This window comes from Mus musculus, chromosome 10 (genome assembly GCF_000001635.26).
Source record: "Mus musculus strain C57BL/6J chromosome 10, GRCm38.p6 C57BL/6J".
Classification (NCBI taxonomy): Eukaryota; Metazoa; Chordata; class Mammalia; order Rodentia; family Muridae; genus Mus; species Mus musculus.
This window is the reverse complement of record NC_000076.6, coordinates 43,985,295-44,008,619: the sequence shown is the minus strand read 5'-3', so window position 1 is coordinate 44,008,619 and position 23,325 is coordinate 43,985,295. Positions and strand designations below refer to the sequence as shown.

The window sequence follows — 23,325 nt, the reverse complement described above, 5'->3', positions numbered from 1 at the left end:
GGGTTTTGGCTCTTTATCTACCCAACTTTCCACATGAACACTGGGCAGAAACAATCTCTAGGTGTAAAGCAATGGGCAACTTGCTTAAGAAAGGTGTTTCTCAAAGACTGAGGACGTTCTCCTAACACAATGGATGGACACTCTGAGCCCTGCTCAGAGGGGATGGTTCCCGAGTTCCTGAAAGGATGGTCCCTTGGGAAATCTTCATTTCCTATCGATAAGAGGCACCTCTGTAATGACCTGAGAGCTTGCATACTCCCAGCAAGACTGAGTACCTGACACACACTGTCTGTTTCTTACTTCCCAAGGAAAAGCACTACTTTAAAGCAACTTTATTAAGCGATTACATGTTAGGACAAACTCATTTCAAGACACGGTTTCACATAGACCAGGCTGGTCTTGAACTCACTTTGTGATCAGGGATGACCCTGAACCCCTGATTGTCCTGCTTCCATCTCTCAAGTGCTAGGATTACCTGTGAGCACATTTTGAACTTTTTACTTTTCTGTTTGTTTTCTTAGACAGGGTCTTGCTATGTAGCCCTGGCTGTCCTAGAAGTCCTTATACAGGTCAGGATGGCCAGAAGTAGGAGGTATTCCGCTGTCTCTGACAAGAGTTGGTTTCTTTTGGGGGGGGGGGGGAGACAGGGTTTCTCTGTGTAGCCCTGGTTGTCCTGGAACTCACTCTGTAGACCAGGCTGGCATCAAACTCAGAAATCTGCCTGCCTCTGCCTCCCAAGTACTGGGATTAAAGGCGTGCACCAGCACTGCCCGGCCTGGTTTCCTTTGAAAGATCTAGAGTCTTGCTATTTACCTAGTTTGGCCACAAGTTCTTGCTACCAAGCAATCCTTCTTTCTGGGCACGGTGGTGCATCTGTTTATTCTCAGCACTCAGGAGGCAGAGGCAGCCAGATCTCTGTGAGTTCGAAGCTAGTTACATAGTGAGACCCTGTGTCAGAGACACAAAACAACAACAACAACCAAGAAAAGAAAAAGAAGTCCTCTTGCTTTGTTCTCCTGAGTGGTTGGGGTGACTTGAGAGCCCAGCCAGTCTACCCATTTGATAGGTGTTGAGAGCTGTGTACACACGTGTAACCATCACCATAATCAAGATAGAAGATGACTCTGACTACCCTCAAAGGGGTTTCTGGTTATACTACTGAGGATTGAACATAAAGCCTCGTACCTGCTAGGCAACCAGGCTACTTCCTCACCCCCAGCTAGCACAATGCCTTTGAAAATTTACCATGCCCTGGGGTGTCAAAAGCGTCTCTCTTTATTGTCAACTACTCATCTATTGCCTACATATACCAAGATCTAAAATGTTTCCAGTTTGAGCCTCTACGGAATGAAGTTGTTATAAAAGTGCTAGTACGGGTAGGGGGTGTAAGAGGTAGTCAAGTTGAAGGGCAAGCAACTGGCTTTATAAAAAAGCAACTACAACTAAGATTGAGCGTTGGGGGTGGGGATGCTTATACTGAATAGAGGACGGCTGGCTGACCAGGCTTCTTTGCAGTATGGGAAAATGGATTGCAACATTACTGTGCAGGGCACAGAGATACATACTCTAGTTGTTTAATTTTGACAGGGACTGGAATTGAGCCCATAGACTCAGGCTCATTTTCCTGTCTACTTTTTCAGGGCATGCTTGATGGCCTGTCCAGGCAATGGAAACAAAGGGCTCTATTTTCAGAGTCAGAAGGTCTGTCCAGCTGCGCAGCTTTGGACAGGGATACGTAATCTTGGCTTATGGATATAACAAACTGCAAGGGCTGTTGGAAAGATGACTATGTAAATCATTTTGTGGGTGTCTAGTACCTAAGCAGGACTCAATGGGCAGATATTTCCATTGAAAACATGTAATAGCCAAAATCGCTTCAGTCACAGGAGCTCTGGGTGGCTAGGTTTTTTTTTTTTTTTTTTAATCTTTGTCACAGTTCTCTGGTTCTTAGCAGCACTTCAGCCTGAGCTTCTCAGCGCTTTCCCTGGAGCTCTGACTGCTGGTGTGCGCCTGTGTAGCCTGGGGTTTGTTTCTCTGGAGCCACTAGCGTTCAAATGTTCCCTCTGCACCCACATGTCCTCTGTGATGGACTAGAAAGGGCACTAATTGGAACTGGAAGGCATGGGTTTGAAGGCGGACTTTATCGCCCCGCCTCCAGCACGTCTTGTTTTGGTCTCGGCCTTTGGTAGGTAACACATTACCTCACTAGGTTGCAGCAAGGTTACACTACCAGGTCTGTCTCAACAGATGCCTGTTGACTCTGTGGATCCCAAGCACTTCTTACCCAGGCATTTTACATTTCCCACAAACTCCGGACTCCCTCGACTGCTTTTGTAGCTCAGATGGGGGTGGGGACGCTTATCTGCGTTAAGACTGAATCTGGAATCCCTAAGTGGTGAGTCAGTACCGTCCTGAACAAACGCTCACCCTTTAGGAAAGGTGGGGCTGTTTTCTGCCTCGTCGGGGCTTAGACTCTCTTACCTGGGTCTTGAGTTTAAGGGTTGGCTCTTAAGGGATCGTAGGGGACCACGGGGAGTCGAGCTGATCCCGCATACACGCTGCCCTGAAGGGTTGCTCTCGACTTCCTTTCCAGCCCTGCAACCCCTTACCCACTCCTCCTAGTCACAGACCAGGGGGCTGCACGCTGGCTGCTGGCTGCAAGGACTTGCAACACCTGGTGCTGGCTGCAGCCCTCCGGGCAGCTGTCTGCTAGGCTGGCCTGCCGCCTGCCCCTGCCCCTCAGCCGGGCACTTAGGGACTATCCCCGGTGAAGCCTAGGGGTGAGTTGGGAAGAGGCGGGACAGCGCTCCGCCGCGCGCGCAGTTTAAACGCGGGCACGTGGGCCTCATTGGTGAGCGCCTTGCGGTTGGGCGGGGCCAGGTGCTGCATTCCTGCACCTTTGCTGAAGGCTAGACCCAGGTGTTCGTAAGGTTGTCCAGAGGGCCACTAGGAATTTTTCCTTGAGCCATTCACAACGCCCCCCCTCCCAGTAAATAAAGGGAGTTGTTTCTGTAAAACAAACAAACAAACAAACAAAAAAAAAAAAACCCAAAAACTCCCTAAGGTACTTGGGGGGCGAACCGCGGACCCTGAAATCATGCCTGGTTGCTTTAAATTTGCATTTTTACTAAGGAAAGAAGTAAAAGCAGAAGCCCCTACTACATGCGTATAATAATTGGACGTTCCGGGTTAAGAACACTTATAACGAAATGCTGTTGTAAGTAGTGTAGCTTCAAAAATGTGTTTAAGGAAACAAAATTTAAGGCTGGAGAGATGACTCAGCCATTAAGGCTAGGCTCACAACCGAAAATACAAGAAAAAGAAATTTAGCCACACAGGTATGGTGGTGCATGCTTTTAACCCCACCTTTCAGTGAGTAGAAGCAGGCGGATCTTTGTGAATTCAAGGCCAGCCTGGTCTACATGATGAGTTCTAGGACAGCAAGAGTTACATAATGAGACCCTATCTATCTATCTATCTATCTATCTATCTATCTATCTATCTATCTATCTATCTATCTATCTATCATCTCTGTCTAGTTTTTAAAGTGAATTTTGTTGGAGCATAACAAAGACCAGATAGTCGCGTGCTGCCACACCTGGCTGTACCTATTCATTGTCAAACACACCTGGTCCATTGCCAAGGTGGTTCGCAGTAGCTTTGTAACCTACCAAAGCAGAACAAAACGGATTCTCAAGTTTTCTCTCCCCATTTCTTTTCATTTTCCAGTCCAGAGCACAACCACCAGAAGACACCAGAAGGAAGCCAGTGTTGGAAAAACTTGGCACTCTTTTTACGGCTGGAAGGAGAAGGAACACCAGGAACGGATTAGAGAGTCCCACCAACTCAAATAGCAAATCGGCCTCTGCTAAAGTCCCAAAAACAGGGAGTGAGAAAACTAAGGCTCAGGACAACCAACTAAAGGCAACCGACGCTGGCGAGGCGGGCCCCAGGCAGGAGGCTGAGGGCCAGCCCGTTGAGAGCTGTGTTCAGGCAACCCCCTGCGACGCCGAACAGTCACCTTGCTCCAGCATCAATGTAGGGGTTGTGCAGCAGTGCCACAGCAATGATTCAGCCCAATTAGAACCTCTACAGGCAGAGGGAGAGACTTTCCCAGATGCCACCACCGCTGCCAAAGAGCTGCTGCATTCCTCACCAGGGAATCGCTCCAGGCAGGAGAGCGCAGAGACGCCCGCCCGCAGTCCGGGGGAGGAAGCGTTGCCTGGCGCTGGCCTCCAACCAGAGACAGCGAGAGGTGTGTCGGGGTCGCCGCCAGAGGAGCACCTCGTGGGAGGAGTAGGAGAGGCCCCCGACGGAGCCCCCGGCGTGGGTGCCGAAGCGGGCTCTCTGGGGGCCCCGGGGGACGCGGTTCCTCCAGGTGAGCCTCCCGCCCAGGACGCAGAGACCAGCCGCACAGCCGGGTCGGTCGACCGCGCGCATCCCACCAAAGTGCTAACGTTGGACATCTACTTGAGCAAAACTGAGGTGGCTCAGGTGGACGAGCCGGCCTCGATTGCTCCGGGGACAGACGACTGCGAGGATTCGGACGACATGGAAAAGAGGTCAAGCGGCCGCCGGTCTGGTCGGCGGAGGAAGTCGCAGAAATCCACCGACTCCCCGGGTGCGGATGCGGTGGCTCCCGAGAGTGCGGCCAAGGACGAGGCGGTGTTCGACGACGAGGTGGCGCCAGACGCTGCGGCTGAGAACTGCTTGGCGGAAAGGAAAGTGAAATCGGTACAAGCGGTTCCCGACGGAGGCGCAGCCCCGGTCGCCTGCCCGGAGCCAAAGGCCAGCTCCTGCCCCAGAGGGCAACCCCGAGGGGAACCGGACCGCAGCAAGCCCCTGTCGCCCACCAAGCGGAAGGGTCGCAGCCGTGTCCCCGAGGCGGTGCCCAGCTCGCCCGGCAGTGGCTCGCGCGCTCCCGCCAAGGAGTCCCCACCCAAGAGGGCGCCCGCTGCGGCGGACAGCGGCGAGGAGGCGGGCCGCGTCGTCCCGCGCGAGCTCACCGTCAAAAGCAGCTCGTTGCTGCCCGAGATCAAGCCAGAGCACAAGAGGGGTCCTCTGCCCCACCACTTTGATAGCCGGGGCGACGGGGGTCGCAGCAGGGGAACAGGAGCGTCCGACGCCGACGGCCTGAAGCCCAGGAACCAGTTCGGTGTGGGCAGGTCTACTGTGACCACCAAAGTGACCCTGTAAGTAGCTGCGGAGTCAGTTTGAGCAGGGGGCTGTTTAGGGTTGTATGGTTGGTCTGTAACCTGTATATTTTTTTTTTTCCTGTGAAAACTTCAAAGAGAGAAAGAACTGTTTGTAGAACTAAGGCTTGGGGTGTGACACATTTGGCAGCCTCCGCCGCTAATTCCTGCTTTAAGAACTAAGTTAAATGAATGCGAAAATAGGATCTATCCCTTGAGGCACTGTGTTTACCTAAACAGCAGAGATAAGACTTAATGGCTTGATAGAGCCAATTATATTCTTTATCCAAAGTGTACAGGGGTATTTCAGGAGCCAGCAGTATTTTGAGTGTGGCCCAGTGGCATTGACAGGAAAGACTTTTAAGAGAACTTTATTATAGGGTTAGTACATTGTTGTCCTAAAGCAAGCATTAAGGACATCTCTAATAATCCCCCCCGCCCCCCCCAACCCCCCGTCGGTGATCTAGTAAGCACTTTTGTTTCTGAGCTGGAAATGACTTTTCTCTTATTGAGATGATCGGCGTTGTTACTGAAAATTTCCTAAGTGAAAGGACACAAAACAACAGACTGTACCTACTCGCTTGCAAGTTTAGCAATTTCGCAAGTATCTACTAAGTGCCCTTTGTTCTGTGTGCTGTGGGGGGAGATGAGCCATACCTGTGATGCAGCCTGTTGCCCTCACCATTTAAGTCCCCCTTGTGGCAGCAAGGAGCATACAAATCAAATTAAAAGGGCCGGGTGGATTTTGCCATTGTAAAGGTTCTGGAAGTACAGGACAAGAAGTCACCGGTTTCCTGGAGGAGCCTGGGCTTGTGGTTTGATGGTAACTGATTTGTGTGGCTAGGAAGCCCAGGAGGGCTCTCTGTAGAACTGAGCTCAGGCCGTGACTCTTCCCAGCAGGTGGAAATAATTAAGTTCTCAAATTCTTCCTATTTTTGATTCACAAACTGATCAAAAAGGCCCATCATTTGCAGCATTATCATTTTTGAACTAAATGGTTTCATTCTATTTGATGTCCTAAAAAGACGTAAGGTTTGAAACAGGTCTGTCTGGAAGCTAGGAGGAAAATGTGCTTAATGAATAAGGTTGAACTGTCTCACCAGCTGGCAGCCTGGAGACCTTTGACATAATCAGCTATTTATTCTGTAACGGTAGCGTCAGGAAAATTTCCCCACTGAATGATGCCCATTATTTGTGGAAGACGAGTGTGACGGAACACAGAAACCTGCTAAGCCTAGCTAGGAGAAACGCTGCAGGACTAAATCCAGGCTGGCCGCTCCACCTGTCATCCAATCAGAAGGCACCAGTGGAAAAACCAGAAATGTTACACTGTTAAGGGATCAGTAAACAAGTTCTGGAAGGGATCTTACAATGGAACTCTTCTTTGGGTCTGCATCCTACCAGAACTGAGCCAAGTGTCTTTTTTTCTCACTACCGGTCACTTCTTTTTAAACCGTTTTCCTCACCACCCGTCTTTTTAAATTTTCTTTTGAACTGGCAAACTAATGAAGTGGAAAATTAAGAATTTTATCTAGTTCTTTGGCCTATTTCTGTCAATCTGACAGAGGCTTTCAGACCTTTAGTCCTGTTATGGCTGGATTTTTAGAAAGATATTAACTGATTGTAGTTTGGTGTGGTGTGGTTTGGTTTGGTTTGTTTGGTTTGTTGGTTTTGGTTTGGTTGGTTTGTTGGCTGGTTGGTTGGTTGGCTGGCTGGTTAGTTGGTTTGTTTGGTTGGTTGGTTGGCTGGATTTTTTTGATGGGCTCACCTTGTAGCCCAGGATGGCTCCTAACTCACTGTTTAGCCAAGGCTGGCCTGAAACTCAAGGCTTTTCTCTCCCAAATGACAGGATTGAGATCTGAGCCTGGTTTGGGAAAGAAAAATTAAAATAAGATTGTATCACCTAAAAAACAATGACTTAATCCTGTTCAAAGACTGATTTCTGCACGTTCTCTCCCAAACACTGAGATTCGAAGAGGGATGTGTTTAAGGCAGGGAGGCACTTCCTTTTACAGTGTAGCTGTGGCTTTTTTCACTCCCTCTCACCTCATAATGAAGGCATTACAACATGCATTAGAGGAGCCTGCCTTTTAATCAGCCCCAACTGGGTTAATTGCAGTGACTCTTGGTAACACAAGTTAATGGTAGAGAGTTGGGTTGTAAAAGGTATTTTGATCTGGTGTAAATCTTTAATGAGCAGATGTGCTTCCCATGGGGAGCCGGGGGCTCACCTGGACATTCTCCTTGCACATCCCAAGATGTACTTTGATGTCTACTTCGGTGATGCTCTCTTCCTGTGCTGACTGGTCCGCTCTTTCTTTTTTTAAGATTCCTCAGATTGTCACCTTTGCTCATTAATTAATTAACACAGCAATAATTAATTAACACAGCATTTGCAAACACTGTGTTTCTGATGGACCTGATATCTCACTGAACACCCCCATCTCCCATCCCCCATCCCCTCCACGTTCAACACACACACACACACACACCATTGATAAGGAAAGCGGCTGCGGGGCTCCAGGCCCGTCTAGTCTGACCACATACTGTAATGTGGCTTCTGAGACATGAGCTCCTGCTTCAAACCCAGGCCTTGTCACCAGCTAGGTGACCTCAGAGGAGTCACCTACCTTCTCTAGGTCTCAGCTTTCTCTCTTTAGAAAAGAACAGGCAAGTTGTACATTGGGTAAACCAAATTAAATAACTTCCCAAGTGCTTGGCAAACGGTGGTTTTCATTTGGCTACAAACTGACAAGCTCCTCTGCCTGCCCTGAGGAATGTTTATATAAAATGGTTCATAAAACAAAAAAGTGGGAGTGGCTCTGTCTGAAAGCAGCCATGGGGAGCCTTCTGGTCCTGTAGCCTCTGTTAGCCCTCAGTGTAACCCCTTAAGGGGACTTCCAAAATTCCCTTAACCATAAGTTTTGTGTGAAATAAAAACTAATTCTGTTCTAAATTATGTAGGGGTTTTGTTTTGTATTACCTTTTAAGTTACAGATACAAAAGAGAGCAATGGGCCAGATATGTGAAATGCCTTGGCTAAATTCACACAGATATTAGTGTGAGAGCCAGGACTGAGGCCAAGGCAGGCAAATGCCAACACAACACATTCTGCTATTGTGAAAGAACACATTGTGTACACTAAAGACATTATTCCCAGTAATAAGTAATTAGACCTAAGAAATGTGAATGAGCTGGGAGACTCTGCCCTAGACACATTAACAAAGTCAGTTAACAAATTATGGTATAGCCGTATGGTTAAAAAATTTGCTTCTACTAATGTTTGTGTAAAATTCCAAGGAAGTCAGTCTTAGGACCCTGGAAGTTATAATGTTAACTCATCCTTTTGTCTTAGCAAAAGGCAAGCAGCCAAGCAAGCCCTATGAACACTGCCATTTTCATTCTAGTAAAATATTTATGCATATGAAACCACTGGGAATAAGGCAGAATGCTGATGAGCAGCAGGTTTAGGAAAGATTTAAAAACACTTTCCATGTTCAGAGGGACAGCTCAGTGGATACAGTGTGAGGACCTGAGACCCATAGAAAAGGTGGTCATGGGAATGAGTGTCTCTAATCCCAGCATTCCCGTAGTGAGATGGAAGATGGAGCCAAGAAAAGCTTGGCAGCTCCCAGACCTGACAACTTGGGTGTGCAGTGCTGAACATCGAGAGACTGTCTCAGCAAAGTCGAACCTTGACACCCATGGTTGTCCTCTGACTTCACACATGCATGCATGCATGCATAAATACATACTGCGCATTTAAAATATGGGAAGGCATTAAGTATTTAAATTTGTTCCTTATACCTTGTAATGTCTGCCAGTTCAGTGCCACTCACTGTGAATGAATATGAATACTTGGTAAATTAATAGTTTCTTAGATTTATAGTCTCATCTGTCATATGTAGGTAAGATACTTTATATTAAAAATATGTGCTAGTGTTTGTAGGATTGTTTAGGAAGTTTCATGGGAAAGCAGATACACACCAGGGGATGCGGACTTTGTGGTCTCTTTGGCAGCTGGTTTGTATGTCGACTTAACACCAGGCTGCTAACTGCCCTGTTGCTTTGTCCTTGCAGCCCCGCCAGACCCAAACATGTGGAACTAAATCTGAAAACTCCGAAGAATCCTGACAGTTTGGGAAATGAGCACAACTCATTTAGCCAGCCAGTTCATAAGGGGAACACAGCCAACAAAATCTCCTTATTTGAAAACAAGCGGGCTAACAGTAGCCCCCGCCACCCCGACGTCCGTAACACAAGGAACAATCCTCCCTCTAGTAAGACATTTGTTGGGAGGGCGAAGCTGAACTTAGCCAAAAAGGCCAAAGAAATGGAGCAACCCGAAAAGAAAGCTGTGTCAACCAGCCACCAGAATGGCCTGGTGGTCAAAGAGCCATCTGCAGAAGGGAAAGGCACAGCAGTCCCTGTCCCCAGAGAAGAGATTCGTCCAGCCACCAGAGGAGGGGAAGGAGAGTCCACCAAGGATCAGGTCCTCCGCCCTGAGCCTGAGCAAAGTGATAAGCTGGATGTACAAACAGACACTGCCTATCCTTCCCACCCAGGGCCCACTGCTCTGGTTCCTGTGAAGGACTCTGAGCTCTCAGGAGAGGGCCAGCCAGAGGCTGCTGACAGCAAAGGCCCCGTCCTTAACAACACAAGTGATGTTGCACAGGACATCGCTGCCATTTGTGATGCCAGAGAGGCTCCCCCAAAGCCACAGGATGCATTTTCTGACTCACAGCCAGCTTCAGCGGCTGAGTCAGCTAGGGAGTCATCTCTCCCGCCTTCTGCACCCATTTCTGTGGACGCTCCCCAAGATGGCTGTGTTCAAGTTCCCATATGCAGTGTTCCCTGCACTGCTCTAGAAGTGTCAGAAAACCACAATGGGTGTGTTTCGCCAGTCTCTCCTCACACTGAGAAAACTCCCATCTCCAAACCTGGAGTGGGAGAAGCCAGTCCCCCTTCCACTCCAGAGCACAGCCCAGAAACTATGGGGAAAGACTGTCCCTCCAAAGTCCTCGTCCAGGTCCGGTCCTTTGTGCTTCCCGTGGAGAATCCTCAGGATGTGAGCTCTCAGGTCATCTCAGAGAGCTCTGAAGTTAGAGAGGCACAGCTGCCAAGCTGTCACAGTAATGAGCCTGAAGTGGTGTCTGTCACCACTTGTGTTCCGCAGCACGAGGATGCACCAGACACATCACCCAAGGACATCCATCACAGAGAAGGACATGTGGCACAGTCTCGACCACACATCACACAGTCAGGACCTGAGAAGGCTCCGCCCATCCAGAGCAGCAGTGGGATGCCCCAGACAGCGGAGTTCATCCTCACCCACTCTCCCAGCAGCAGAAGTCATGCAGAAGGCCCCCAAAGGCCAGGTCAAGATGCGACCAGCCCACTTACCCCTACCAGGCTTTTGAACATTTCTGCTGGTAGTGACAATAGTGTCTTGGATTCTTCTTCTGATATGGAAAAATTCACTGAAATTATTAAAAAGATGGACAGTGCAGTATGTGTGCCCCAGAAAAAGAAGAAGGCCCGGGTCCCAAACTCTCCAGCCCCTCACTTCGCTATGCCTCCCATTCACGAGGACAGTTTGGAAAAGGTGTTTGATCCCAACGTGTTCACCATTGGTTTAGGGAAGAAGAAGGAAAGCCTGGCAGAGGTGTCACCAGCTTTGCACTTGTTGCAGAACCACGACCCCATATCCAAACTGAGAGCCAAGCGTGCATCCACCGAGCAGAGCATCGTCTTCAAGTCCTTGCACACTAACAGTAATGGGAAGAGCGAGCCACAGACCACTTCAGAAGCAAGTGACAAGGAGAACAGGGACATCAACAGCGGCGGCGTTAAGAGGTCACGGCTAGAAAACAGCACGCTTTTCTCAAGCATGCTTTCTTCTCTGCCACAAGACAAAGTCTTTTCTCCCTCCGTGACGTCAGTCAACACAATGAGCACATCTTTTAGCACTTCTCAGAACAGCTCCGTATCTCAGTCATCAGTGGTACAGCCCAGGAAGGAGGGTGGCCTGCCCTGTGGCTCAGACAAAGAACAGCCACACCTTGCACCCCACAACTCCTTAAAGGTCTTCAATTTCAATTCATCAAATACATCTCGTCTGGGTTCCAGCCACATGGAAAAGTACCCACAAAAAGAGGGAAGCAAGGAAGATGTGAATTCTCAGGGCAACCTACAATTGCCAGAAAACAACCTTTCAGACTTACCCAAACTGAAGAACAGCGATGGCGTGGAAGGTATTCTGAAGTCAAACCTGCCGAATGTTGGGAGCGTGGACGCGGACTTCCTGGGCCTTTTCAAAGCAAGCCGGTATGACCCAGGCCATTCCTTTTCTGGAATGTCCTTATCAGACTCTATGGTAAGTACTAATTCTTATTTAGATGGGATGTTTCTAAACCTAGAGGCAGTGAGGGGCTCAGGTTGTATTTTTACAGGGGTTGTACATGTGCAATAAGTTTCTATTTGTTTACCATGTACCTTTTGTTTTGTTTTGAGACAGGGTTTCTTTGTGTAGCTCTGGCTGTCCTGGATTTAGTTGTGTAGACCTGGCTGGCCTTGAATTCACAGAGATCCACCTGCCTCTGTGCTATGATTAAAGGTGTGCACCACCACTGCCTCACCCCTCTACCCCTACCTCTGTGCACTTTTAAATCTATGTGCAAGGAACTCTTGGAGTCCAAGAAACAAAGACACCAACACTTCCTCCCCCAAGACATTTGTGGCCAAGCCGGGAGAATAAGTTATGTTTCAAGGCATTTGTGAATGTCAGTGTTGTACTATGGAAAGTATAGGAAAGATGCTTTGAGCGATCAGAAAACCTAGGAGACTCGTATTCTTTGTATTCTCTGTAAAAACACTCAGTGCTATATTTAGAATTTTCAAGATGTGTGAAACAGCTTCCTCTACTTGCAAAGGCCCCGCCCAGCCCAAGGATCCCCCTTCTCCTTCCTCTTTGCTCTGAGGTTTCACTCGCTCTCCATAATCGTCATATGTGTAGTTGGGAAACTACCTAAATGGGAATTTGTCTTCCTCAAGTTTGTGGCATAAAGTTTAGTTTGCATTCGTTCTTTCCCTGATAGAGGGAGCTGCAAAATGCAGCTTCCATTTCTTCCTCTCTGAACTGCCTGAAGTTTCCTCTTTGATGGAGACTGAACGTAGGGCCTTTTGTTAGTAAGCACGCTGTTTGTTGCTGGGCCCCATCACCAGCCCAGGATTGTTTGTGCCCTTCTGGTTCCAAGCTCCCTGTTTAAGTTGAGGGAGACTGTGCCTATAACTTGCTTTGCAGTGAGCAAAGCTGTCAGGCAAGTAGAGACATGACCACAGAAAGGACCTGGCGCCCTTCTTCACTGGGCAGGGTGTGGAGGTGGTTTTTGCTATAATCCTCTCATGTTCTGTGATTTTGGAAGCTTTTTCAAAATACATGGTTGGCTAGTTGTGATGAGACATGTCACCAATCACAGCACTCAGGAGGCCAAGGCAGGTAGACAGAAAGTTCAAGACCTGCCTCAGCTGTTTAACATGACTCTGACTAACACACACGTGCACACACACAGGTTTTCAGCATTATTACATGCAGGTTCTCTTTTTCATGGATTTTGTAAACTAATAGATTTTAAACTTTTTCCTAATTAATTAATTAACTAATTAACTTATATCCTCGTCACTGGCCCCCCAGGTCCCCCCTCACACAGTCCCTCCCCTATCCCCACCTCCCCTTCTCCTCTGAGAGGGTGGGGCCCACCGGTGTATTCTCCTGCCCCCACCATGGCACATCAAGTCTCTCCAAGGCTAGGTACATCCTCTTCCACTGAGGCCAGACAAGGCAGCCCAGCCAGGGGAATGGGACCCATAGCCAGGCAATAGCTTTAGGGATAGTCACTGCTCTGGTTGTTGGGAGACCCACATGAAGACTGAGCTGCATATCTGCTATGTATGTGCCAGACCCAGCCTGTGTATGCTATTTGGTTGGTGGTTCAGTCTCTGAGAGGCTCCAAGGGTCCTGATTAGTTGACTCTGATGGCCTTCCTATGGAATTCCTGTTCCCCTTTGGAGCCTTCGATCCTTTCCCCATATCTTCCATAAGAGCCCTCGAGCTCCATCCAGTGGGTTTGTGAAGACCCATTTACCTTTGAATATTGAGATCTCCGAAGAACTTTTGTTTAATTGTGCAGCACATCTATATTAGAATTTCATGTGGGAACTCAGCCCCCCAGAAAACACGTGTGAATACTTCAGAGCAATGGCGTGCTGTAGACCCCATACTCACTCAGAAAGGGCAGATAACCTCTTGTTACTATGAGCATAGCTTTGAGCTCATGGGGCACCAGGAAAGGTTCTTGGGACAAACCTCCCTTACTCCAGGACCACCCCACCCCAGCCCAGCACTGCAGGATGTGAGCCCAGAGCTTCACACATGCCAATTATAAGCTCTTCATCACTGAGCTGTGTATTTTCATCGCCTTTTGACAATCCACCTGTACTACATAGAAATCCTAAAGGTTTTATCAGAAAAAAACAAGAAAAGAAAAAAAAAAAATGTCTCTCAAGCACAAGTTAGTTTTCTGCTGGTCCACTTCCCATTCATTTCGCCTTTGTTCCTGTTAGCTGATCGTAGATCATTTGTTATTTGGCTATAACCCAACAAGTCTGATTTTTAAAATTATTTTTTCTCAGGGATGGGGAAATGGCTCAGTTGTTAAAGCAGTTGCCTTGCAAGTATCAGGCACGAGAACTGGTTGGAGCCCCAGAACCCATGTAAATGTAGTGTGTGTGTGTGTGTGCATGCTCACATGTGTGTGAGCATGTGCCGTGACCCACCTGTGATCCCAGTGCTGGCAAAGGCAGACACAAGGTCCTCAGAGCAGACTGGTTAGCTAGACTAAACCTATTGGTGAGCTATGGATTCGGTTAAGAGACCTTGCTTCAATATATATGGCAGGAAGAGAGAACAACTCCCACAGTCGACCTCCAGTCTCCACACTCACATACATGTGTGCTCACACATGAACATCACACACACAAAATGGGAAAAAAAATATTTTCTCTCTGAAACGGAGTCAGATGGCATAAAAGAAGAAATAAAGAGTTTCGCTGACTTCTAGGCCTTTTGTGATATTTTTCAAAATGTCTTTCTTTGGGTCTTAGGCTTTGTTGCTTGTGGTTTATGTTAAATGTATTTCTTCATTTTTGTTTTAAATTTTAGGTTTTTCTTTCAGTTTACCAACTTGTCACATGTGCACAAAACAGCTCAACATATGCCCTCTGGTTGCTAATAATCCACACAGGGGTCTTACTTAGGCCTTGTGGTCCTAGTCCACTGGTGTGAGGAAGGGGTGAGACCAAAGGCTGGCCTCGGGAGAGGCACCCTGGCTAGCCTGCAAGGAGCCAGCTTTTGTAATGTTTTTACATGTATAATTATTTTTATTACCTTACACATTTCGGGTTTTACTGGTCTCATCAGGTGATCTTGTAATGGTTACTTCCGAAGCCATGTAAAAAGGTATTTTTGTCCATCAAAAGAGGGGAGAGTAAAATACTATGTGCAGGGCTGCTGAGATTGTTCAGTGGTTAGAACACTGGCTGATGTTCCAGAGAACCTGGTTCAGTTCCTAGCAAAGGCATGGTGGCTTACAAGTGTCTGTCACTCCAGTACCAGGGGAGCCAATACCTTCTGACTTCCAAAGGATACTTGGTGCATATCATACATGGGCAAAACATTCATACACATAAATAATCTTTTAAAAATACCATGTGCAGTGTATATTGTGAAATGTTCTATACCTCCTTTTCTTCTTCTTGCCTCTCTTGCTGTTCTGGGGATTAAACCCGCAGCCTTGTACATGCTAGGTGAGTGTCCTGCTATTGTGCTGCTTCCCTGCTATTGTGCTGCTTCCCTGCTATTGTGCTGCTTCCCTGCTATTGTGCTGCTTCCCTGCTATTGTGCTGCTTCCCCACCCTCTTTTTACTTTTTTTGTTTTGAGGCAAACCACGTGGCTGGATTCCCTCGTCTGGCCTTGAATGCACTCTGCGGCATTCCTAGGCATCCCCGGGTTTGTGGCTCTCTGCCCATTCTCTCCTGTAGCTGCAGTTGTAGGAAAGTGGTCCTCGGCCTCACAGTGCACAATATCCTTTACACTAGTATTTGTCACATGATAGAGGAGTTGCTGTGCCAGCACAATGTCTATAGATCCAATGAGGGTGTGTGTATGAACACACCAATCTACTTAGCTCTTTCTAGCCAGTAACTGATGTATTTGGTTTCTTCCTTCCTTCTTCCCTTCCTTCCTTTTATTCCTCCTCCTCTAACTCTTCTTCCTCCTCATCTTCCTCCTCCTCCTCTTCTATTTTACGTTTGCAATTACTCAGATTCTTTGACATGCAGTCTCCTGGTCAGTTCTTAGCCAGTGAACTGATATAAAGCATAGATCTGACTTTTGGACCCCAGATTTTCTAGTATGGCTGGAAATATTCTAGACATTAAAATGAGTAGAAGCTGTAATGGCAAATCCGTCTGGAAACTCTTGTGGTTTAATTGTGTAAATTCAAAAAGAACACTAACATAACTTGAGTGTACAGCAAGGTAGACTGCTTCAGTGCTGACAAATGGTAAAGTAACTTTGTTCTGATTTAAGGGCTCGCAGGTGGAGAAAAGGCTGGCCTATAGTGTTGTAATTGTTGACCACATTTCTGTTCCTCTGATTGCAGACTCTTAGAGGAAGTATGCACAGCAAACTCAACCCCCGGCCTGGCAAGGTAAGGTTATTCTAACTTCTAGTCCAGATTCTCTCCTGATCTGGTGAAGGGAGACAAAATGTTGCCATTTCTATTGTCTTGCAGGTAGTGATATTCAGTGAGCCCGACGTCTCTGAGGAGTGCATTGAGGTGTTTGGGGACATCCAGGACTGCAGCTCCTGGCGCCTCTCTCCAGTGATAGTAGTGAAAGTTGTCCGAGGATGGTAAGAATGCACTGCAGATGCAGCTTACAGCTGATGTTAGGGTGCACTGCAGGTGTAGCTCACAGCTGGTGTTAGGGTACACTGCAGATGCAGCTTACAGCTGGTATTAGGGTACACTGCAGGTGCAGCTCACAGCTGGTGTTAGGGTACACTGCAGATGCAGCTTACAGCTGGTGTTAGGGTACACTGCAGGTGCAGCTTACAGCTGGTGTTAAAATGCACAGTAGATGCAGCTTACAGCTGGTGTTAGGGTGCACTGCAGGTGAAGCTTACAGCTGATGTTAGGGTGCACTGCAGGTGCAGCTTACAGCCAGTGTTAGGGTGCACTGCAGGTACAGCTTACATGTTAGGGTGCACTGCAGGTGCAGCTTACAGCTGGTGTTAAAGTGTACTGCAAATACAACTTACCATGGGTGATTAGCTTTCTCAGTTACTATTTGGACCTCACCATTTATTTATGGGTGTGCCTTTATCAGCATAAATAACTTAAACACGTACACACACACACTCACTCACACACACACACACACACACACACACACACACACCCCACAAAGCTGGCAAGCTGGCTCAGTGGGTAGAGGTGCTTGCCACTAAGCTTGGTAAGCTGAGTCCCATCCCTAGGGCACACACACATGGTGTGTCCTGGTTCCTACAAGTTGCCCTCTGACAAGTTGCCATCAACAGATGGCAAGATAGGAATCGTGTGTAACACACATGGTTTTGGTTATAAAAGTGGTACATGTTTATGATAGACAAATCATAAAAACACAGTAGAACACATAACATTGCTTTAATAGAATTAGGACCCAAAATATGGTCTTGACTCGGGTATCTAACGAGGTTGGTAAGGACTGCATTTGGAAGCTGGAGCAGTGGCTCGACAGTGAGAAGCACTTTCAGCTCTTCTAGAAGACCTGGGGTTGGTTTCCAGCACCCACAGATGGCTCAGCACCATCTGAAACTCCAGTTTCATGAGATCAGACATCTCCCTCTGGCCTCTGCTGGTACTGCAGGCACGTACCCAGACATACATACAGGCCAAGACAACACAAAAACCCAAACACGGAAAAATAAGTAAAACTTAGATTTTAAAAATTACATTTGTTCAGGCTGGAGAGATGGCTCAGAGCTTAAGAGCACATCTGCTCTTCCAGAGGTCCTGAGTTCAATTCCCAGCAACCACATGGTGGCTCACAACCATCTGTAATGAGTTTTGATGTTCTCTTCTGGCATGCAGGCATGCATGCAGATAGAGCACTCATATATATTAAATAAATAAATAAATCTTACAAAACAATTACACTTGTTCTATTTATAGGTCAGGTGTGACTTGTTAAACCTGTATGTGGTTAAACAAAGTTAAACAAAGCTGAATGTGGTTGCTCATAAGAGATTAAAAGAAAGTTCTAGGCCAGCCTGGTCTTATTTAGCAAGACCCAATCTCACAGGCATGCACATGCACACACACACACACACACACACACACACACACACACACACCACAAAGCTGGCAAGCTGGCTCAGTGGGTAGAGATGCTTGCCACTAAACTTGGTGAGCTGAGTCCCATCCCTAGGACACACACATGGTGTGTCCTGGCTCCTACAAGTTGCCCTCTGACCTCTACTTGAATGTCATGGCTCACATTTGTAAACTGGAGACAAGATCTCACTATGAAGAGCAGGCCGACCTGAAACTCACAGAGATCCATCTCCCTGTATTTGCCTCCCAGACCTGGGGTTAAAGGCGTGTACCATCACACCCAGGCAATCATTTAATAAATCAATAAACGAAATGAGCTGGTAAGGAAAGATAAATAAATTTCTGAGACTTCACTGAAGAAGTGACCTGAAGTTGTTTATTTTTCAATTTTTGACAAAAGTTAGTTTTGATTAAGAGATTAGTGAAAATGTAGATACTTCCACGGTTTCTAAAACATTTTTTGCTGGTTGAATTGTCTCTCAGAAATGCACAGGAAGTTGAGTGAAGGAAAAAATTGCAAGCAAAATCAGAGTATCGTGTTCGTCTTCACCTTGTACATACATGCTGGGCTGGGGTCAAGAGGCAGCCACCAAACATTTATGAGTAACTTGTGGGTCAGCTTCACACATGCTATTGAGGGGAGCACTCAGCCACAGAGCTGTATTCCCCAACTGCCTTTTTCTTTTCACACATCATCTTGCCAAGTAACTAGCCTGGCCTTGGACTCACTGGATGCCCCACTTGCGATCCTTCTGCCCCAGCCTCTGGAGTAGCTGAAACGGCTGCTGTATACACCAAATCGAGTTACGACCTAAAAAATTAGCTGAGTTTCTTTCAATCTCCCTCTAATTATTATGCAACATATTTTCTGACAGGGCTTTTAATATTTTAATATGTTTTTCTAAGTAGTGAACATATCATTAGAAAAATAAAGTGTACTTTCATTATCAAATTAGAAGACTGAAAATTAGGATAAAAACAAATTTTGCAAGATAATTTCATTTGTAGCAGGACAGTTACAATCTCTTTTGCAACCTTTTTTAAAATTTAGTTTTAACAATTTATCTTTTAATTTTATATATATGTGTATGTTAGTGTTTATGAGTGGAGGTGCCCATGGAGGCCAGAGGCATCAGAACTGTAGATAATGGGTAGTTGAGAGCCATCCAGAGTGTGTGCTGGGACTCAAACTCAGGTCCTCTGCAGGAGCAGTAGTTGCTCATAACCACTGGACCACCTCTCCAGCCCACCTTTAGCAACTCTTAATGCCCTCTTGAAGGTGTAAGCCCTCCCATTCACTGTGATGTTTTCCTGAGTGCTGTGTGGTGGCTGGGGAGAATCTTTCAAAACTCCTTTTTGTTAACATAAATATAGTTCTGTGTATCAATGTATCTGTCGATTCAACTGTGATGTATACATTATAATACCTTTAAGAGAAATGGGTGATACCATACATGAGAGGGGAAAGTTCATGCAAGAGCACATATGACAGTCGCCCTTGTCAGTTCCATGAACATGGGCACTCTATCACAGTGATAACTCAGACATCTCCAAAGTACCTGTAGAGGGTTTTAATTATCTGAGGCTTCATGAAACCCAGTAATGCTGGTCCTAGGGCAGAGCTTATGCTATTTCTAGTTAGTGTTGTACAGTATGTACTGGCCAGAATGAAAACAACCACCATAACAGATAATGGCTTTTCTGTGTTTTATTCGCAGTTGGATTTTGTATGAGAAAGCCAATTTTGAAGGGCATTCTCTTGCTTTAGAAGAAGGTGAACTGGAACTCTCTAGTATCTGGGGAACAGAGGAAATGTTGGATGAAGAAGCAGAGTCTGATAAACCTGTAGTGATTGGTTCCATCAGACACGTGGTTCAGGTAGGTTATAGAAATGTGGACTTCACTCAGCACATGGAGATGAGTGTCAGAGATAATTTTAAGGGAATCTTTTTATGAAATAAATGAAAAAAAAAACCATTTGATTGCTACTCTATGGATATATGTTTTATAATGTAAATATTTGTATATCATAACTCAATTAGAAAAGAAACAGTATACTCATTAGACATTTTCATGATAAATCTATTAGGTACACTTTTCACTCTGCCTTCCACTCGCACCCCAAAGGAGCCGCTTACTAAGGAACCTGGCTGCCATGCATTCTCTATGAACTGACTGGTTGCTTTTAAGATTTACTTTATTTTCTCTCTCTCTCTCTCTCTCTCTCTCTCTCTCTCTCTCTCTCTGTGTGTGTGTGTGTGTGTTTGTGTATGTGTGTTCTTGTGTTTATATGTATATTTGCCCATGGAGGCTAGAAAAGGTATGAAGTCCCCTGTCCCCTGGAGCTGGAATTGCAGGTGGCTCTGAGCCGGTGACATCGGTAAGGGGGTGGGGGGTGAGGGGGGGACCTGAACTCTGATCCTCTGTAATCACAGCAAATGCTCTAACTGTTGAGCCATCCCTCCAGTCCCTTGCTTACTATTTTATGTCTACATGAAGTTCTACTTTCCTTAAGTACTGTAAGGTATTTTACTTTGGAAAGACAGTAAAGAAATAGCTTAGTTGATGGCCCAGCTTAGATTGTATGTGGATTTAAAATATCATTTGAATCTCTCTGTGTCTCTGCTTCCTGGCTGCCATTCGGTGACCTGCCCTGTTCACATATGCTACAGTGATATCCAGGATCATCTTAGATCCAAGCAACGACCCTTGAACCTATGAGCCCAAATAAATCTTTCCTCTAGACAACAGAAGTCCAGATTATTTGAGATACTTGTAATTTGTCAATTACAGAAGCGGCTAGAATTTCCTGCTCATTTTTTAAAGAAGGTGCAGTCAGCATGTTTCTTCGTAAGTGTGTAATTTCTGGTGTCATACAAATGGAAGATTAAATAATAACTTTATACAATAGAGGGAGAGTGCAGTAGAGAAAAGTGGAAGCTTCTAAGATGGGAAGAAAGAAGCAGAGAGAAGCGCTGCCTGATTCCTAGGTCAGTGCTTCCTTTAGTTTGTTTTAAGACAGTCTTGGGTAGCACATGCTGGCCTTGAACTTCCTGGTCTTTCTGTTTCCACTTCACACACTGGGATCACACTCCAGGTCAGCATTGATGGAGACTTAGATGACAACCATTACTCCAAAGGGTTTATCTTCTAGTGGGTTTTGGCATGAACTGACTCTGTAGTTCAAGCTGTCTCTAACGTTGCAGCCATGTCTCTGTGTGGCCGTAGCTCTCAGAATAATAGGCGTATTCCATCATAGCCAGTTTAATTTTTGTTTCAAGTAGGGTAGATAGTGTGATAAGTCATGTAAGATATGAAAACTACTTCTTCATTATTTTATGTATATGAGTGTTTTCCCTGCTTTTACGTCTGTGCACCACACACAAGGAGGTGGTGAGCCTTCGTGTGGGTGCTGGGAATTGAACCCCAGTCCTTTGTAACAGCTACCAGTGCTCTTATCCACTGAGCCAACCTTTCAGCTCTGAGGAACACTATTTTAAGATGTCCTCTCAGTGGAATATTTTGCATTTACATATGAATGTAGCACACACCTATATTTTTTATTTATTGCTCAAATAGTATGTGTAATAAAGCCTTGTTTAAAGCAGTCATCTGAAGTTTGCCACCATGACTTGTGTCTGTTCCTTCACTTATTGGAGTTCTTGCCCTCTGGTTGGTCATATTCAAATCTCCTGTTTGCATAATTCTAATGTGCCATAAATAAAATGCTATTGTCCCTTTTCAATTCAACACTTCTACTCTCAGTCGTTTTTTTTTCTGTCTTCGTGATTATTCCCCAAGATCACAATCCTGTGAGTAGCTGCTTACCATGAGTCCCAACTGATGCATATTGATTAGGGCAAAGCTCCAGGTATGTGCAGGAAGGAAGCTCAGGGATATAGCTCCTGTTTGCTAATACAACAAAAGCTTTTCATGTTACCACTTGGCTGGAGGCTCAGCTGCACATTACACTTCATTGAGAAGGTGTGTTATTCGTTCCGTGTAGTACTTAAGTGACTTATCAACATTTATTTGCTATTTCCAATTACAATGGATCTTAAGGTTGTTTCCCACATTGTTTAATCCTTTCAGCTTTATACAGTGATATTTTTAATTGTGTATGTGTGTAGGGGGCTGTGTGCACATGAGTGTAATGCCTGTGGAATCCAGAAGAGTGTGTCAGATCCTCTGCGGCTGGAGTTGCACGTGGTTTCCAGAAGCCTACTGTGGGTGATGGGAACTGAACTCTGGTCCTCTGCAAGAGCAGCAAGCACTCTTAACCACGGAGCTCTCTCTAGCCCTTCCTCCTCCTCCCTCTCTTCTTTTTCCTCCTCCTCCTCTTATTTTTCTCCTTTATCTTCTAAATATGCTTTGTTAACACAATTGTTTGTAACTCTCATTCCACCACCAGGACAAGGCATGCGAGTGATACATGCAGGCACTCACACTTATACATTAATTTTTTAAAAATGACATTTTTAGTTATCGTAGAAGAAAGAATAATGAACTTATTGCAAGTTCAGCATATGGTATAGTTATTGTATCTGCAATATATATGTATGTGGGCATTTTTTCTTACAGGATTACAGAATTAGTCAGATCGACTTGTTTACTGAGCCTGAAGGGTTAGGACTCCTGAACTCGTACTTTGATGACACTGAGGAAATGCAGGGCTTCCCTGTGATGCAGAAGACGTGTTCCATCAAAGTGCACTGGGGCACGTAAGTCTTCCATTCCAAATTCAGTCTTAATGAGGCTTCATTAGGAATACTAAGGAGGATGTAGGGTTTCAGTATGGGGATCCAAACTCAGTCTCTATGCCTTACACTTTACCCACAAGTGCTCTAGGTGCTGAACCACCACCCCACCCCCACGCCTCTTCACCCACCTCCCCGTTTCTTGTGCTGAGATGCTAGGCAAGGACTTTACCACTAAGCTATATCCCAGCCATGGAAAACAGAGTTTCTATATAGGCCTTTCTTTTCCTTTATCACAGAGAAACCTAGCCAATCACAGCTGAGCAGTGCCTTATACACTCATGGTGTATTCCAAGGACATAATTCAGTATTTCAAGTGGGATGGGTTCAGGCAGAAGATACTTCCTTTGCCATTGTTACACAATGCTGCTGTGGTTGTCTTATATAAAGTGCTGTTGTGTGGGACTGTCTTATAAGTGATCTAAGCTATACAAGCTTCATGAAACTGTAAGAATATTTTGAAGGAAATGGGGATATCTGAGACAGGGGAGAGAAGATAAAAAGTAGAGGTGCAGGACAGAGCACGTGGTCTTTGAAGCAGAGCCCAAAGCCCAGGCACACAGAAGGTATCTGCTGAAACGCTAGAAAAACCCCCATCAAAGTTGCTCAATATTTTATATAAAATCTTTCTTTAGAAAAGTTACTACAGACAGGCGTGGTGGGGCACGGGAGGCAGAGGCAGGCGAATTTCTGAGTTCGAGGCCAGCCTGGTCTACAAAGTGAGTTCCAGGACAGCCAGGGCTACACAGAGAAACCCTGTCTCGAAAAACCAAAAAAAAAAAAAAAAAAAAAAAAACCAAAAAAAAAAAAAAAAGAAAGAAAGAAAAAAGAAGAATTACTACTATTATTTATTTACTTATGATGTGTGTACATGTGTGTAGACATATAGATGTGTGTATGTGGCATGTGTGTGGAAGTCA

General features: G+C 45.9%; 1 protein-coding gene across 3 annotated transcripts in view; it reads left to right on the top strand.

Annotated features, from left to right (window-relative positions):
• The window catches only part of Crybg1 (crystallin beta-gamma domain containing 1), a 198,522-nt gene that overhangs the window by 140,209 nt on the left and 34,988 nt on the right, over positions 1–23,325 (top strand). For 2 of the 3 annotated variants that reach the window (NM_001368305.1, NM_001368306.1), the window contains 6 exons: positions 3,730–5,192; positions 9,273–11,568; positions 15,915–15,962; positions 16,047–16,165; positions 19,367–19,526; positions 22,230–22,369. In NM_001368305.1, coding sequence (NP_001355234.1) covers positions 3,730–5,192; positions 9,273–11,568; positions 15,915–15,962; positions 16,047–16,165; positions 19,367–19,526; positions 22,230–22,369 — 4,226 coding nt within the window. Of the gene's footprint in view, positions 1–3,729; positions 5,193–9,272; positions 11,569–15,914; positions 15,963–16,046; positions 16,166–19,366; positions 19,527–22,229; positions 22,370–23,325 lie in introns of those variants that run through there. The other variant, NM_172393.2, reaches the window with a different exon arrangement.